The following is an 18432-nucleotide window of genomic DNA, read 5'->3' as shown; positions in this document are numbered from 1 at the left end:
GGACATTGCTGCAGGAGTTCCTCAGGACAGTGTCCTAGGCCCAACCATCTTCAGCTGCTTCATCAATGACCTTCCCTCCATCATAAGGTCAGAAATGGGGATGTTTGCTGATGATTGTACAGTGTTCAGTTCCATTCGCAACCCCACAGATCATGAAGAATAGGCAATGACTATCTCCAACAAGGGAGAGTCTAACCACCTCCCCTTGACATACAATGGCATTACCATCGCCAAATCCCCCACCATCAACATCCTGGGCCACAAACTTAACTGGACCAGCCACATAAATACTGTGGCTGCAAGAGCAGGTCAGAGGCTGGGTATTCTGCCACGAGGGACTCACCTCCTGACACCCCAAAGCCTTTCCACCATCTACAAGGCTCAAGTCAGGATTGTGATGGAATACTCTCCACTTGCCTGGATGAGTGCAGCTCCAACAACACTCAGGAAGCTTGACACCATCCAGGACAAAGCAGCTCGCTTGATTGGCACCCCATCCACCACCCTAAACATTCACTCCCTTCACCACCAGCGCACTTTGGCTGCAGTGTCTACCATCCACAGGATGCACTGCAGCAACTCGCCAAGGCTTCTTCGACAGCACCTCCCAAACCCACGACCTCTGCCACCTAGAAGGACAAGGGCAGCAGGCACATGGGAACAACACCACCTGCACGTTCCCCTCCAAGTCACACACCATCCCGACTTGGAAATATATTGTCGTTCCTTCACTGTGCTGGGTTGAAATCCTGGAACTCCCTACCTAACAGCACTGTGGGAGAACCTTCACCAAATGGAACGTAGCGGTTCAAGAAGGCCGCTCACCACCACCTTCTCGAGGGCAATTAGGAATGGGCAATAAATGCTCACCTCGCTAGTGACGCCCAGATCCCATGAACGAGTAAAAAAAAAGTTCAGCAATATTTGTAGCCATGACAATAAACTTCAGTACAAATCAGATTTATGCTTTTTGATAACAAAAACAAGCAGGATAAATTTAGGAATTTGGAATTCTCTTCCCCAGAGGGCTGTGGATGTTGAGTCGTTGAATATATTCAAGGCTGGGATAGATAGATTTTTGGACTGTCGGAGAATCTAGGGATATGGGGATCAGGCGGGAAAGTAGAGTTGAGGTCGAAGATCAGCCATGATCTTCGTGAATGGCGGAGCAGACTCGAGGGACCACATGGCCTACTTCTATTCCTATTTCTTATATTCTTAGAAATATTTTATCATTGTAAAAGCAAGACAAAGGGTATCTTAGGAAGTAGTTCTCTTTGGAAAGGAGGAAGAGATAGATGTAGGCTGGCTGTAATAACTGCATGTTACATTATATAGATATTATAATCATGCAAGTATAGACATTGTCCTATAATTAATTACACAATTAAACAATTATTAAAAAAGCACTTAATTAAAAATTGAACCATTAAATTAAAAATGGATCTTGGTTTGTGTTCAGGAATAAATAAACAGTTCGTTTGCCTTTGCTTTGAAAAGTATCTCCTGGAATCTACACCTTACATTCACAAAGTGCTTTCAAGCTTTCTTCTTCTTATTAATAAAATCCTCTCTCAAACCCATTCTCTTTTTCTTTCCCTTTGTCTCTCAGTCTTCTTCCCTGTTTCTTTTCCTACTTTCCTTTCTGCTCTAATTTTACCAAACACAAGTAAGCAAACAATTCTATTTTTATATAGTCTAAATATATAGACTAAATGGTACAATTTTAAAGGGGATGCAGGGACAGAGAGACCTGGGTGTTTACATACAGAAATCTTTGAAGGTGCAGGACAAGTTGATATGGCTGTTAAAAAAGCATATGGGGAGATATAACAGAGGCATTCAAAATCATGAAGGGTTTTGACAGAGTAAATAAGAAGACATTGTTTCCATTTGCAGAAGGGTCGGTAACCAGAGGACACAGATTTAAGGTAATTGGCAAAAGAGTCAGAGGTGAGATGAGGATAATTTTTTTATGCAGCAAGTTATTATGATCTATAATGCCCTGCCTGAAAGGGTGCTGGAAGCAGTTTCAATAGTAATGTTCAAAAAGGAATTGGATAAATACTTGAAGGGGAGAAAATTGAAGGGCAATGGGGAAAGAGCAGCGGAGTCGGACTAATTGAATAGCTCTTTCAAAGAGCCGGCACAGGCACGATGGGCTGAATGGCTTCCTGCTGTGCCGTAAGATTCTATGCTTCTATGATACACTTCAGAATCTATTTTTCCAACATCTTAGGCATATTTCCAAACACGTTTCCGGAGCTATGCTTACAAATCGTGCTTCGTTGACTTTTGGCATAAACTGATAATGAAGTAACAAGCATATGTGGCTGTATATTTTGAGGAAATCTGAAATAAAATTCCTGTTGTGTAACTATATTGAAGACATGTCCAATAACACCATTCCAATATTTTTACTTTGTTTACATTGGCACAACGTGCATCAATATAGCGGGAGACCACACTGAGCCTTTCCAAATTGCCTTCCTCGTCTTGTACTGCGGTTCAGTTGCATTTCTAATCCAAACTAAATAAATCAAACAACTGAACTATTAATGTGTTCAAAAAGCTAAGGCATGTGGGTCAAATATTTCAATAAAACGTCTTCCACCCCGCAGAATCTTGTTACATGCAAAAGGTCAGAATGACCCAATGTGTTCCTTATAACTATACTCACATACATGCATAACAGAACTGGCTAGATTAGCACTGACTAAGGACCCTAATTCATTAGCAATTACCAACGTTATTTCGGTGAACACTGTCTTGCTGAAGCTTTGCTTCATCGGGGTTTCTGAAATGTTTCAAAAACAGAGTGTTTATGAAAATGATAGATACATAATTACTCCTATATTAGATACCTCCTACCCCAACTGTCTGCTATTCCAGCAGCGACCTTCCATCTTGCATGGCACTATTTCGCAGAAGAGCAGAGGAGTTCTCCCTGGTGTCTTGGCCAACATTTATCCCTCAACCAATACCATAAAAAACAGATCATCTGGTCATTTATTTCATTGCTGTTTGTGGGATGTTGCTGTGTGTAAATTGGCTGCCGCATTTCCGAAATTAAAACAGTGACTACACTTCAAAAGTACTTCATTGGCTGTAAAGCGCTTTGAGACATCCTGAGGTTGTGAAAGGCACTATAAAAATGCAAGCTCTTTCTTTCTTTGCATGACTTTAGTAGTTTATACAAGCCTTATTTAACATACAATGCCAAAAATGTTTTTGCTTTTTTATCCTCTGCAATGCACTGAAAGCATCTTAAGTGCTTCCAAAGGTTACGACACACAATTAACTTATAACTTTTTTGCCCAAGAATCCCTGAAATGCTTAGGTTCTGCCGATTTATGAAGCTCATCAGTAAGTGAATTTATATCTATGAAATTTTACAACCTGTAACAGCAATTGGGTGTTTCTGACACCACTTAAAGGCATCCAGCACCTTTTAAAGAGAAGGTGCACTCTGACTGCAGATAGCAGTGAAACTGCCTCGGGTAGTGCTGTCCATGCCTCGTTCGAGGTTTGATTTCTGGCTGCAACAGGTGATATAGCTCGGTGATAGGCTCCTTTGTGAAGCGAAGGCACCACAGACATTGCTCTTCAGAGAGGTTCAATGAGAAGTGCTCCCTGAAGACCAGATGTGGGTACAGCAACCTGCGCAGTGCCCTTCATATCCTCCTTCATCTTCTGCTCTCTCCTGCTCCCCCTCGTCTTTCAGTCCCAAAGGTAACCCTGCAGACTACCCATGATTGCAGTAAATCACTGTTTTTAAGCAGCCAAAAACAGTGCAGCACCAGCAACAACTTCTTCTCAGAAGTCATAATTAACTTTTATGTCAGAAAACAGGTAAAAAAACACCCAGAAGTTAACCAGCAGCCGAAAAGGACAAACTAGCAACTATCCTGTAGCTAGTGGATGAGCCCTTTAAATCGGGTCCTTCCTACCTGTTAGCACCATGAGTTGCTGAATGAGTTTATCACGTGTCGAGTCAAGTGCTGGAGCAGACCAATATCACAAAAGTTTGCTACAAAAAGCATAGGATCCCTCATTTAAATATTTTAATTAGCCTTTAACATACTTTTGGCATGAGTCCTGGATGCCTACGGAGTGGCCTAATCCAATATGGCGGGCCGCACACTTTCGGCATGGAATAAGCACATGCGTGCCGCCTGCCATATTGGATGCTTAGGCACCTGTTTTGCACCTGAAAAACGGGCGTGACGCCAACAAATTTCTAGGCCCTGAGCCTCCATGTAATGCACCTATACAGCCCACAAAGACAAAAAGTTTGCACACCTCTGCTCTAACATGTGTACTTTCCTCTGTTAACTAGCTTCAGAAAAAAAAGCATGAATATAAAGCAATGTTCCCCATTTTACACTCATGACTGTATTTTTTCCGTAAAATTTATGAACAGAGAGAAGTATAAATAGTAGTGGCCAGCTTAAGAGCAACAATGACCAAGGCTTGACAACAGATTACCTGGCCATCCTCTTGGACATGGAATAAAAGGGACAAGCGACAAATTAAGAGAAATAACGACAAATGGACAAAAAGGGACATAAAAATGAAAAATATAATAGATTTCTACAGTTTTCAATGCCCTGGATTATCTTCCTTCGTTTGTCCTCTGTCTTAATGCTGATAACCAATGTTTGATTATTGTTCCATAGGTGCCAATAGCCTTCCAGTACCTCGCTCAAGTGGCTATTTATATTCTTTTCTTCCTCACCAATTTCTCCCCTTTCCAGAAGATGTTGACTTCTTGCTGTGTATATCGTTTAGGGGGTGATCATCTTTAGTATCTTGTCCAGTGGCCATTATTCACCTACTACAGATTACTTGACAGTGGAGTCAAGCCAATCCTTGCCAAATGTCCATGCATAGCCACTGGAATGCATTCAGGAAAATGAACCCTGAGCTGATTACCCCACAAACCAGGGACACTGCGAAACCTCAACCACTAGCCCAGCTTAAATCAACTAACGCAACATAGATTAAGGATCAAAGCTGGAACTTTCCTAGTCCAGTACTTGAAAAATTTGGACTGAGATGTTACATTTACTCAATGAGCCATCAGGAAGTCCAATTCCTAATATTCTGTAATGACACAAATTTGCTATAATATATGGCTGTCTGGCGAATGTTGCTTAAGGCAGCTCCATTTCTTGGTTGTTAGACACAGAATCTACAAAACATTTATCAATCAGAAACAAAATGAAAATGCTGAAATTGTGAGTGTAGCCGTGTCAATTCTGTGTACACCCGAAACATGAACCTATCTTTTCACAAATGCTGTAGCACCCACTGTATATTTGCAGCAATGTCTAGTTTCTTTTAGATTTGCAGCTTTTTCTGTTTTATCACTTACCAATGCAGGCTTGTTTGGTGGGGGTGCTCTGGAAACCAGTATGGCATTTACAGTGGTAGGATCCTGGAGTGTTAATACAGTCACCACTTGTACAGGGGCTCGATGTACACTCATCAACATCTACACAGAGCAATAAATGAGACATTGGTGACATCTCAGACAAAAGCCCCAAACATTTGACCTTTTCCCAATTACAAGAAAGCTGACCAATGCATTTAAAACATTTGATATAGTAATTTACAGACTATTGTTAGCAATGAATGGTTATCAATGTCACATTTATACAGTTTTTGCACATTCTGTTACCTTTTAATAATTACTTTTCATTGTAATTTGAATTATGAAAATCTGCTTTTTTTCTCAGTCAATTTTTTTCCTTCTAAGGCTCAGTATACAAATAATAAATATGTTTTTAAATGTTTCATTCAATGAGAATCAGTCACAGCTCTGCAAATCCTTACTAGCGATATTTCACACCAAAGATCCATCATTAAAGAGGTGCGACAGGCAAAAAGCCAGTAGAGTGTAGAGTTCTGCCTTATGGGAAGTTCAGCATTGAGGTGCAGTTGGACAGTATTTTTTTTCTATAATTAGTGCTGGTGCAAAGTGAGTAAGGGGAGAGTTTAATTTTTGTCAGAGCTTGGTGCTAGAGGGAATTTAGGCAAAAACTATCTATATTTTTAAGTTAGATACAGAAGGATGACAGCACAGGGAACCCTCTTGACATGTATGGAATGTGATATGTGGATCATCATGGATCTTAATGTGTCGGAAAATTGAGTCTCTGGAACAGAGGATCTCTGTGCTCAAACAGCAATTCGCCACAATCCCCACAGCATTTACACACTAAGTCTTTCTCCCCCCAGTATCACAGCATTTACACACTAAGCCCCCTCCTCCAGTACCACAGCATTTACACATGCCTCAGGTGCCTGCAGCAGTGGAGCATGGCCAGCTGCCTGAGGAGGCTTAGAAACAATTAATTTTTTTAAATTAAAAAATTTCCTCAGCAAAGAGAATATAACCAATCGTGCCCACAGTTGCCCTCCCAGTGTTGACCCTACTGGAGTTTGCAAGGTCTGCTGGAAGGTAACTCATTTGTATGGGGCCAGAAGGTGCCCATGCCACTATGGGCATATTGTGTACCTGCCTGCCCCATACTGCTGGAAATTCTGCTGCCTGCCACCTATCAGGAGGCGGGCAGGGAATTGCCTATGCTCCCCTTCAGAGATCCCATTCTCTGCCCTCTCTGTAAGGGGGCCGTTAATTTGTCATCTTTGGGGTCAAGGCCATTTCCCTGGTTTGGACTCATCACCTCCTCCCCCCCACCCCAAATAGGGCCTGCTTGTGCCCTTTTGAAGGTTGGTACGCCTCATTTACCTTGGCGTACCAGTCTCCAGAGATAGGGTACTTTATGGGCTGCAGAAGCGGAAACGCCAGTGTAGGGAATCCTTCCCTCTGGCCCCGCTCCTTCTCACATGGTTGGCATTGTAAAGGGTGGGTCGAGACTCCAACCCTTACAATGTTAAGCAGGGTTTCCCAAACCAGGTTGGGACCAATATATCTGGGTCCTGCCTTTTTCTGATCCACTCTGCCAAACTTACAGGGAGACTCGGTGGAACCATTGAGGAGATTATGGCTCCAGTAAATTTTTCACTCAATAAATTGGTTATAGCCCGTTTTCGGGTCCGTAACCAGCGACACGCCAACAGTGCGTGCCCCAACCGGGAAGCCCGCATCTGGCCCAAAATTGTTCCTTGGGCCTCATTAAAAGTTTTTGTGCGAACTGCCAGCTCCTGTCAGGCAGCTTGTGCATTTCACGAAGAAGAATATTGCCAACAGTGGCCCTAAGTATAGGTCCTGGGGAGGGAGGGGGTTGGAGCAATAGCGGGAGAGGGAGGGGTGAGAGGATTTGATCACGAGGACTGTGGAGTCATGGGAGCTCCTTGTGGCTCCACAGGAACATTGTTTTAATTTTTTTTTAAAAAACTTACCTTTTGCTGGAGGTCACTGCTGAGGCCGCAATGATCACTTAAGAATCCCGAATGGAGCAGGCCCAGCTCCTGCTCCACTCAATCAAAACCAATTTCTGCATGGGGGCCTAAAACAGGCATTAGGCCCCTCATTTAAAAATGTAAGGGGCCTAATGCCAGTTTTAGGCAGCCACTCAGGATACCTACAAAGCTGCCCTTACCAATATGGTGGCGCTTGTAGCGCAGGTGTAGATTGGACACGGGATGGTGCCCTGAAATTAGTCCATTTTGCACCGTTTTCCATCTCAAAAATGGGTGCAACGAGGACAAATTACTACCCCCAATATGTAGAGACCAGCATCTGTGTTCTCTAGTTTTTTTCACACAAGCTCTTATGTAGTGCCTTGTTCAAGTCCTATAGTTCCTGTAATGTTTTTAGAGCTTTTCACTTGATCTATGACTGCTTCCGCAGTCTGGTAGGCTGTGACTGGCTGCCCAAACACTACGGATTAGTAGCCCACCAGGAATTACTGAGGAAGGGAAAGTGTGCCACAAGTGGCAAATAGGTTGTATTATACATACCACTGAACCATATCAGTATCTGATATAGATTCTCTGTGCAAAAGATGAGGGAGGTAATTCCTCTGTGACTTCTACACTTGCTCTACTTAATACATGAAATTGGAGGCAATAATACCTAACAAATGTTATTACATAGTAATTGCAATGTCACACTGTATGGAAGGATCTGAGATACAATAAAGCATGTAGTATCTTCTATCAGTAATAAGGAGACAATGGGCTTCCACAGACCCCCATAAATAGCTTTCCTTTTGTGAACAACTTATACTGATGACGTGCTCTCATTGAGCAGGTAAAGGTAACCATCACTATAAAAGGTTCTTTTTTTTAATGGGTAAAATACATGGTTGATTCTTACCAACACATTCTGCGCGTACATCTTGCTTGAAACCCATATTGCATTCACAGCGGTAGCTTGAGAGTGTGGGGATGCAGCGTCCATTCAGGCAGAGATTGGTGAAGTGCTTACAGATGTCTACATTTGTTTGATTGATGGAAACAGTGCCTGGAACAAATCCACATCGTAATACAATAATAAAGCAATTTCTTTGATTTGAGGTAGATTTCAATGCTGTTATTCAGTGGTTGCTTTGGGGAGGGGACATATGGAGAAATTTCACATTTCATGCTAGCTTCTTAGAAGTTTTATCTACCTCATAGATTAAATACATTGTAAACAGTCTATGACAATGGCAGTTGTGCATGGACTAATGGAAGAAATGAGCTTGATGAACTGAAGTTTCTTTTCTCATTCCATTTTTTCTGATGGAAGCACCCAGGTAACTTGCTATTGGTCTATTATTGTTGCAGTTTAGAAGCTATCAAACTGTTATTGGTTGTTTATATTTAACACCCATAAAAACAATACAAAGCATAATATTTATTGAATTAGTATCAGCATAAACAACAAATTTGCTCATTTCCTGTCACACCATCTTTTCCCAGCGCTCTGGTTCACTTTCAAACATTCCAAGTGTTTTTTTCCACTTAGATTTTGGTAAAATATGTGGTGGGCATGCAACATTTTTACACTATGTCCTTTGGACTTTGTCCTGCAAAAAACACCCAGCCGTCCAAGTATAGATTTTGTTCTTCCATGTTTAGGTTGTCTAAAGAATGCATTTTCAACTATGTAACAACAGAATGAAGTTGTGGCAGTCGTGGGAACAATTTGAGATAATTAATTTAGAGCATTACACAACAAGCATACTTCACGTTAAATTTTGTTGATTTTTCAATATCATATTGGTATCAATGTTATTAATTGATGGTATTAATAAATAAGTCTAGTGACAACACTGTACAGCCTGGATTCTAATGGCATGAACTGCAGCAATACTAGGTTAGCTGGTATTACATTAGTACAATCTTTATTAGTAAACCACAAGACTACAGAATTATTTTTCTTTTGTTCCCCTATCTTATTGTGAGTATTTTTTTAATTCTTTAATATGAGCCATTAAAAAAGGAATGACATACAATTCAAACTTACCAATCTCTGGAAATCTATGTCGTCCATTAATGATAACACCTCCACCTACACCTTGGACATCACCAACAGGTCTAGTTACAGGAACCACAGGTTGATATCCTCCTCCATTGAAGCCAAATCTAGGTAAACCTGAAGTGTCAACTCCTTGTCTAGAATTTGGACCATGGTGTGGAATACCTTGTACAACAGGAACTCCCTCAATGCAAAGCCTACGATATTCATCTGAGTTAAAAAAATATATACTCAGTTACATTTACTATTCATATTATAATATTCATAATTAATATTCATATAATCCACCTTTCAGATGAGACGTTAAACTTTCAGAAAATATTCCATGGCACTATTCCGAAGAAGAGCAGGGGAGTTCCCCCCGGCCTCCTGGCTAATATTTATCCCTCAACCAACACCATTAAAACAGATTATCTGGTCATTATCACATTGCTGTTTGTGGGAGCTTGCTGTGTGCAAATTGGTTGCTGTGTTTCCTACATTGTAACAGTGACTATACTTCAAAAGTACTTCATTGGGTGTAAAGCACTTCGGGTTGTCCTGAGGTTGTGAAAGGCGCTATATAAATGCAAGTTATTTCTTTCTTTGCAAAAATAGTGATACTACTAAATGTACAGCTAGCTGGGAAATGTGTAACAAGATGGATCAACACTGTGAGGAACTTGGGAATGACAACCACAGCCTACATTTTCTGCTAAAAACATACAATTTTCTTAATAATTTATGGCCGTTAACAAAATTGTGGGAATTGATGATTTTGAAACATGTAGCGGGCGATTTCTTTCCAGCATATATTGGTTGGGTGGTGGGCAGGACGCCTACACGCCCTGCCCGATGCATTCGGCGGGAGGCCCGATCAATTTCCATGATCAGACCTGCTTCTAGCTTTCCTTTAATGCAGCTAAGAATCCCTTTAAATACAGCTAGAAATGGTTGCCACTCGACTTGTTTGTGGGGGATTTGAAGAATTGATGGTAGCAATGTAGGTAGAAACAAAAATGGGTTTGGGGTTTTAACTACGTTATTTGGCTCGAATTTGCATATATTAACAAGTTCCCTGCCAGTTTCCAGTGGGAGCTCTGGCCCTCAAATTAAGGTATGCCCAAAATTCAAAATGAGCGGACAACGAGGGGTAAGTTGGTGAGTCAATTGTCCATGAGGGAGGGAGAAAGGAGAGGTTAAGAGGAGGAGAGGGGGAGAGAGAGAAGGGGGAGAGAGGGAAAGGAATGTGGCAGGAAGAGAGGAGGGGATGGGAGTGGGGAAGAGGGGTGGACGAGGGGAAAGAAGGAGGGGAAAGCAGGCTGAGGCAAATAACTGTCTTCCTATATGTGTGCCATTCTTCTGTAAGCATTCCAAACACTTTAAGGCTGCGTGACTGCATCATATCTCAGATCTGCCATCTTGTTTCACATTTGCAGCAGGTGCTCTAGGTGTGGCACAGAGCACAATCACCTTATCACCAATCTCCTGCAAGGCATTCTGGATTACTTGGGGTGGGGGAGGCATCCCTGAATGCTAACCATGCCCTCTCTCCTTTGCTTCACTGCATGCATCAGCAACTTAAGACATCATTTGCAAATATCCCTGTGAGCTTTCAGAAACTCTCCACGTAGTGTGAATCTTTAAATCCCCTTCTCTTTGATTCATATGCAGTAGGACATCAATTCAGAGGGATTTATTAAACTGAATTTAAAAATGTTTTCTATTTTTCTTAAATAAATGCATTGTATTTGCAGGTCATGAGGGAAAACCTTGAATAAAGCTTTTGTTGTAGCTTTTTAATCTATTCAGATTCCTTTTAAATTAAATCTTAGCAACTTTCAAATTTTTCACCAAATAAGATTTTGCTTTTCTGTGCAAAACACAAACAAATGGCTGAAAGTAATTGGAAGATCTGAACACTCACTATAATTACAATACAAAGTGATTGAGTTTGTCACAACCTTGTAATATGTCATTCTTCAATGTAGGTGAAATAGTGCAATCACTTTGTGCACTCCTACCGTACAATGTGTCAGCTTTAATTTTTTTTATCATCAATTACATAACGTAACCTGTGAGTGTATTGTGACAAGCAAAAAATAAATGCTGCATGTCACTGCTGCAGCCCTTTAAATAGTTGCAGCAACACTTGAAATCCTACATGCCTGCATGCAAGATTCCACAGGCAGCTCACTGCCTGTGCAAGAGCTCACCTTTTAAAATGAATGAGGGCAGATCACAGAAGTTCAGGTGAGAATGGCTTTGTACAAGCAGTCAGATGGATGCCCCAATGTACACTGTTCCCGCCTGCACAGAACATATAAGGATGGGGGGGGGGGGGGGAGAGGGGAACTAATAGTTGTTAAAGCAGAAAAATGTCTAGGGAAGTACTATTGGTTTAAACTACCTCTCCTTGTAGAGTCAAATGACAGTCTCACCTTCAATTTATTTGAGATTTTATAAAGGTTGTCAATTTTGTGGCTGCCATCCAGACTTTTGAGTAGGGTTTCCCTCCCTGCTATGGCACCTCAGTGATGTCAATGCGTCATGGATTGGCGCCATTGCAAACAGCAGGTCGCAATTCTTAAACAGGCTTGAGAGCTATTCTGGATCTGCCAAAGCCAGTATTCCAGGCTATAGACTGGGAAGTTTATACTCTCCGCCTATAGTGTGGTTTCCCATGATCGGGCAGCACTGAGGCTGGTTTCAAATCATCCCCTGATAGCCTAGATACGCACACCATAGTAGCTGGTGATGTTGATGAGGAAAAGTGAGTCACTGTGCACTGATGAGGAAGAAGTAGCTGTGATGGTTGAAAAAGGATGGGCTGGTACAAGAGCAGCATGCTGAGTCCTAAGTCATATGGGGATACAAACCTTAATGAATACTCATATCATACAATCTTGTCACCGTTTGGACAGTACTTAATACTTTTGGGAATACTGTGTTCTTCCTTACCAGAACCTCTAATTGGGCACATCTCTGGAACAGAGCCAAGGGTCCAGCAACGTCCAGATTCACAGCAGCACTGCATCTTAGTGTGATGTCCAGTCAACTCCTGAGCACAGCGGCCATTTGCCAGGCTGAAAAAGCAGGTACCAGCCCTCTGATCTGGGAAAGAAACAAAAAGATTGCTGGTTGGTTTCACTTATAATTTCTACAGTACTTTAAAAGGGCATTGTTGTCACTGTGCATATAAAAATAAAAAGAGCAACTTAAAAAGAAGAGGTTCTAATAACATTATTTTTTCAATTTTCTTCCCATTTCTCTCCTCCTGTCCTGAAGACGCTGACCCCTACTGATTACAGTTTCACAGGATTGGAACTCTCCACTACCTCATCCAAATAGGCATTCTTAATGTGTGAGCCTAAACAATGTTAGATTTTTCAAGTATGCAGATAACACAGCCAAGCCTGATCCTGTTCTCAACCGTCCTTCGCACACACTTTCCAGCAAGGGGTCACTGGATACCGATCAGGAGCAGGAACCTTGTCTGATTCTTCGCCTGCCTCCAGTCCAGGAACATCGAGGTCACCGTGCCCGGGCCTAGATCAGCTAACTCAGCACAGAGCAGGACTCGAACCTAGGAAACTTTTGTGTTTGTATGGCAACAGAATAGAAACAGGAAGCAAAAAAACTCTTGCTACTTTATACAATTGCACCTCCAGCAGCAAAGCACACGCTAAAAATATACAGTGAACCACTGTTTGTCATCCTTTGCTGAAGAGAATGAAAATTCTAATAACACATGTGTCCGCCTTATAATTTGTCACAGCCTGTTGTCTTACCATTTGTGGTCTGCAGTCTTGTTAATCAAAAGTAAACCTAACTTTCTTTGCCAGGGCAATTTCACATTGTCGTCTCACGCCCAATTTAATCATGTTAAAATAAAGTAATTTTTGGAATGAATCACAGACAGAATATTTACTATGTTTCTGAAATCACTTCTAGTTCACTGACTACTTAGACAAACGTGAGCTGAGTCAAAAATTATCCAGTGCAAACTTTACATTTCCTAGCTCTCATACACAATAAGGATGCCTAGTTTCATGTGTGGTCATTGCTAGAATGATGCCAACCCTTGCAGAGATATTTGATGCACACTCTTTTTCCTCAGCCAAGAAGAACTGTGGATTCCTCCATAAGTGTTAACAGAAGGAGCAATATAACTAGGAAGTTATCTTTACTTTTGACTCCATGTCCAGAAATATAAATCTGTAGGTACCGAAGTTAAAAATAAAATCCCAATCTTATCCTGAATTGTTTAAAAACAAATCCCAGCCCTGGTACCGATTTGAATCCAGTCTAGACTGATAGCTTGTTCCCTCTGTCAGCTGCATAAAATGAGTCCTGTATAAAACCAGTTTGCACAGTCCAAACACAGACTCTATTGAGCAGAAATCCATAATGTGGCACAAACTGGCAATATCGCTTGGAGAGTATAAGAATGACTGGTGTGGGCAATGAAAATATTATACTGGTACAAAGTGATATTCCGTTTGGAAATACAAGTTTCAGGCAAAACCTTTGAAAATAGAAGAGGATGTATTCTATCTAACATTCTATCTAACATTTTCAAATTATGATTTGCTACATAAATAATCCTTGAGAGGTATGTTCGTAGGTATAGCTATGAGTGATATATGCCCATTTCCTTCCCATTCAGATGCATTAGCAACACAACAACAACATGCATTTATATAGTGCCTTTATATTTAGTTGGAGGAAACGTTTGCTCATCCAGTACTGGATGTCGGACAGCAGTATGACAAATCAGAGACAGTGGAGAGGTCGAGCGAGGTGGTGGTGAGGTAGAGCTGGGTGTCGTCAGCATACATGTGGAACCTAACGTTGTGTTTTTGGATGATGTCGCGAGGGGCAGCATGATGATGAGAAATAGGAGGGGGCCAAGGGTAGATCCTTAATGGGATTCTTTTAGTAGTCAATCATACTTCTGAAATAACAACAGGTGTATTTTAAGCATATTTGGAGTTTCCTTTTTTCTGGAATCCATTTTTGCATCTTATATTGCTGATACAATTTGATGCCTAGAAGGCAAAACAATTCATGCCTCTCTCCATGAGCCCTCCATGCATTGTCTTAAAAATTTTGAGAGCACTTTGACATCCTCATCTCAGTCAGACCTTCTCGACAGGACCTGTGAAATCTTACATGAGCCTGTCATGGGAAAGAGGAGCCAACTGGGTCATCTGACTAAAGGCAAAACTCTCTGTAGGTATCAAAACCTTTTTTGCTTTACTTACTGACAGCATGAGGGGTCGGTGAGCATTCAGTTTTGCAGGTGACAACAACCATTGTTAACATGACATTTACCTGAAGGAACTATACAGTTTCATAATGTACTCTTTGAAAAAGGCACTACCATGTTCATAGACTACTTCATGTTTTTTCAGTTTGTTGTGAAAATTTCATCCTGGGTAGGCCATCTTCACTGGTGTCTTCTGCTCTTGGGATACTGCAAAGCAACTCTATTCGCCTTTACTTTCAACAGACAGCCCCAGTCCTTCACAGGCAGCAGACTGTCTTGGTGTCTATTCAATTTTTTTGCTTGAAATGGGGTCACTTTTGTACATTTTTAAAATTTGATTTAATCCTTCTACCTATAAGGCTATCTAGGATTTAACAAAGCTGCTACTGTAAAATTTAATCCTGCAGCTTAATCTAAATGTCATTCTTTTTGATGATCACTACTTCACACTGCTGTGATATATAGATGCACCTCACAAGAAATTAGCAAGGCTTGTTACTGCTGAAGTGGTTGGTTCATTGATTTTTTTTTTCCCTTCAAAAGATGCTAAATCTTGCTAGGATATGGTTCCAAAAGGTCCCAGTCACCTCAAACAAGTAACTAGCATAGGCATGAAGACCTCAAAATTCCTGGGCCTGCAAGGGCAGTTCCAAGGCATACACCAAGCAAGCGAGGGGTGGAATTTGGGGCAGGAGCCACTTCTGCCAGGTTTCCACTCCTTTCTCCTCAGAACTAACACGACAAAATTCGCCACCAGAAATTCCATGATGCAGGCATGCTTACTGTACAGATACTGAATGGGAACCACAATACTCGTTTCTGCTAGAAAGTGACTACAGAAACTGCCGGCATTTTAAAAAATGTTACCCGTCAGCTGAAATGGCCAGCGCCTCTGAAGAGTGGTAAGGCGCCTCTGTGATATTCCTTAGCAGAGAGGACACACAGGGAGTTCTGTAAATGGCATGAGCCCCTGCCCCCTTTACGTAAATAAGCCCGTCCATGGGATTTAGGATGTGTTCAACGCTGAGCCAGAGTTGCAACCGGATGTCCTGCCCCACCGCCCTTCTGGCAGTGGAATGGCACTCGAGGAATTTCACAGCTTGAATGCCTCCTTAACTTTGGGCAATTCTACAGATAAGACCTCTTGTTCGGTGACCACACATTGTCACTTTCTAGCAGGGATCAACTGATATTGGTTCGGAGCAGGAGTCTTGTTTCAGCCAATTATAATGCTGCTGCAATCACACCAGCTGAGATTTAGCTAACTCCTTGGATCAGCAAGCATAGACAAAACAAGTGTGACCCTAAGAGAATTAATTAATCAGAAGAGGTTGCAAAAATAGTAAAAAGACAGCACTAAAGGCTTTGTATCTGAATGCGTGTAGCATTCGTAACAAAATGGATGAATTGACAGCCCAAATAGAAATAAATACGTACGATCTGATAGCCATTACAGAGGCATGGCTGCAAGATGACAAAGGCTGGAACCTGAATATTCAAGGGTACTTGACATTTCGGAAGGACAGGAAGTTATGAAAAGGTGGAGGGGTAGCTCTGTTAATTAAGGATGACGTAAGTATAATAGAGAGAAATGATCTTAATTCTAAAGGCCAAGATGTAGAATCAGTTTGAGTAGAGATAAGAAATAGTAAAGGCAAGAAGTCACTTGTGGGAGTAGTTTATCGGCCCCCTAACAGTAACCGCACTGTAGGACAGGGTATACAGGAAGAAATAATAGGAGCTTGTGAGAAAGGAACAGCGATAATCATGGGTGATTTTAATCTACATATAGATTGGAAGAATCTGATTGGCAAAGGTAGCTTGGAAGATGAGTTCATAGAGTGCTTTCGGGACAGTTTCTTAGAGCAGCATGTTTTAGAGCCAACCAGAGGGCAGGCTATTCTAGATCTGGTACTATGTAATGAGACATGATTAATTAATGACCTCATTGTAAAGGAGCCCCTAGGTAGCAGTGATCACAATATGATTGAATTTCACATTCAGTTTGAGAGAAGGGTAAGTTTAAGACTAGTGTTTTAAACTTAAATAAGGGCAATTATGAGGGCATGAAGACAGAGCTGGCTAATGTGAACTGGGAACTTAGGGTAAGAGATTTGTCAGTAGAGGTGCAGTGGCAGACATTTAATGAGATATTTCATAAAACTCAGCAAAGATACATTCCAGTGAGAAAGAAAGACTCCAGGGGAAGGACGTACCATCTGTGGCTAACTAAGGAAGTTAAAGGTAGCATCAAACTGAAAGATGCCAGATCATCGACACAGATACCACCATCACACGAGAGGACACCACCCACCAGGTACATGGTTCATACTCCTGTGACTCGGCCAACGTTGTCTACCTCATACGTTGCAGGAAACGATGCCCCGGAGCATGGTACATTGGCGAGACCATGCAGACACTTCGACAACGGATGAACGGACACCACGCAACAATCGCCAGACAGGAGGGTTCCCTCCCAGTCGGGGAACACTTCAGCAGTCAAGGACATTCAGCCACCGATCTTCGGGTAAGCGTTCTCCAAGGCGGCCTTCGAGACACACGACAACGCAAAATCGTCAAGCAGAAATTGATAGCCAAGTTCCGCACCCATGAGGACGGCCTCAACCGGGATCTTGGGTTCATGTCACACTACACGTAACCCCACCAGCGAAAAAAAGTTATCTGTTTTTAATACAACGGGTCATTCTCTGTCTTTCTTTTCCTTTTGGATGTTTCTCTCTCTCTCTCTCTGTCTTTTGTTCTGGCCGTTTGTATATTCGGTGGTCCTGTAGGTAACATCTCTCTGTCTGAACACTTTGATTGCCTTGACAACGGGCAGTTGGAAAGATTATCTGTAATCACCAGGTATTGTTCTCTGACTATAAATGCGGTAACGTTCAAGGAATCCCACACTTCACCTGACGAAGGAGAAAGCCTCCGAAAGCTTGTGATTTTCAAATAAAAATGTTGGACTATAACCTGGTGTTGTAAGATTCCTTACAATAGAATATAAAAGTAGAGATGTTTTGCTACAGTTGTACAGGGCATTGGTGAGACCACATCTAGGAAAGTCTGTGCAGTTTTGGTCTCCTTATTTAAGAAAGGACATAATTGCTTTGGAGGCGGTTCAGAGAAGGTTCACTCAACTGATTCCTGGGATGAGGGGGTATTTTATGAGGAAAGGTTGGACAAGTTGGGCCTGTATACACTGGAGTTTAGAAGAATGAAAGGTGATCTTATTGAAACATATGAGATCCTGAGGGAACTAGAAAGGGTAGATGCTGAGGGGATGTTTCCTCTTGTGGGAGAGACTAGAACTAGTGGCCACAGTTTAAAAATAAGGGGTCTTCCATTTAAGACGGAGATAAGGAGAATTTTTTTCTTTCAGAGGGTCGTGAGTCTGTGGAAAACTCCCTTCCCCAGAGAGCGGTGGAGGCAGGGTCATTGAATATTTTTAAGGCTGAGTTAGATAGATTCCTGATTAACAAGGGAGTCAAAGGTTATAGTAGGTAGACGGGAAAGTAGGGTTGAGGTCACAATCAGATCAGCCATGATCTTATCAAATGGCAGAGCAAGCTCGAGGGGCCGAATGGCCTACTCCTGCTCTTAATTCGTATGCTCGTATGTTCATAAATGAAATAGAAATACAACCTCTACAGATCCTGCAGGAAGAAATGTAAATGGGTTCACTGGGATAAGTATAGGAACATAATGGAATTTATTAAAAGGGTAGTAAGAGGGGAAC

The 18432-nt window shown here is 41.7% G+C and overlaps 1 protein-coding gene across 1 annotated transcript in view; it reads right to left on the bottom strand.

Moving 5' to 3' along the window:
• The window catches only part of LOC137321079 (fibrillin-2), a 394436-nt gene that overhangs the window by 201368 nt on the left and 174636 nt on the right, over positions 1–18432 (bottom strand). Inside the window, exons 9-12 of the mRNA XM_067983259.1 lie at positions 12377–12529; positions 9425–9646; positions 8291–8437; positions 5378–5497 (exon numbers count right to left, since the gene is read on the bottom strand). Of these exons, the coding sequence (XP_067839360.1) occupies positions 5378–5497; positions 8291–8437; positions 9425–9646; positions 12377–12529 (642 nt within the window). The remainder of the gene's footprint in view (positions 1–5377; positions 5498–8290; positions 8438–9424; positions 9647–12376; positions 12530–18432) is intronic.

Source organism: Heptranchias perlo, chromosome 4 (assembly GCF_035084215.1).
Source record: "Heptranchias perlo isolate sHepPer1 chromosome 4, sHepPer1.hap1, whole genome shotgun sequence".
In the NCBI taxonomy this organism is placed as follows: domain Eukaryota; kingdom Metazoa; phylum Chordata; class Chondrichthyes; order Hexanchiformes; family Hexanchidae; genus Heptranchias; species Heptranchias perlo.
This window is presented reverse-complemented; position numbering and strand designations above follow the sequence as displayed.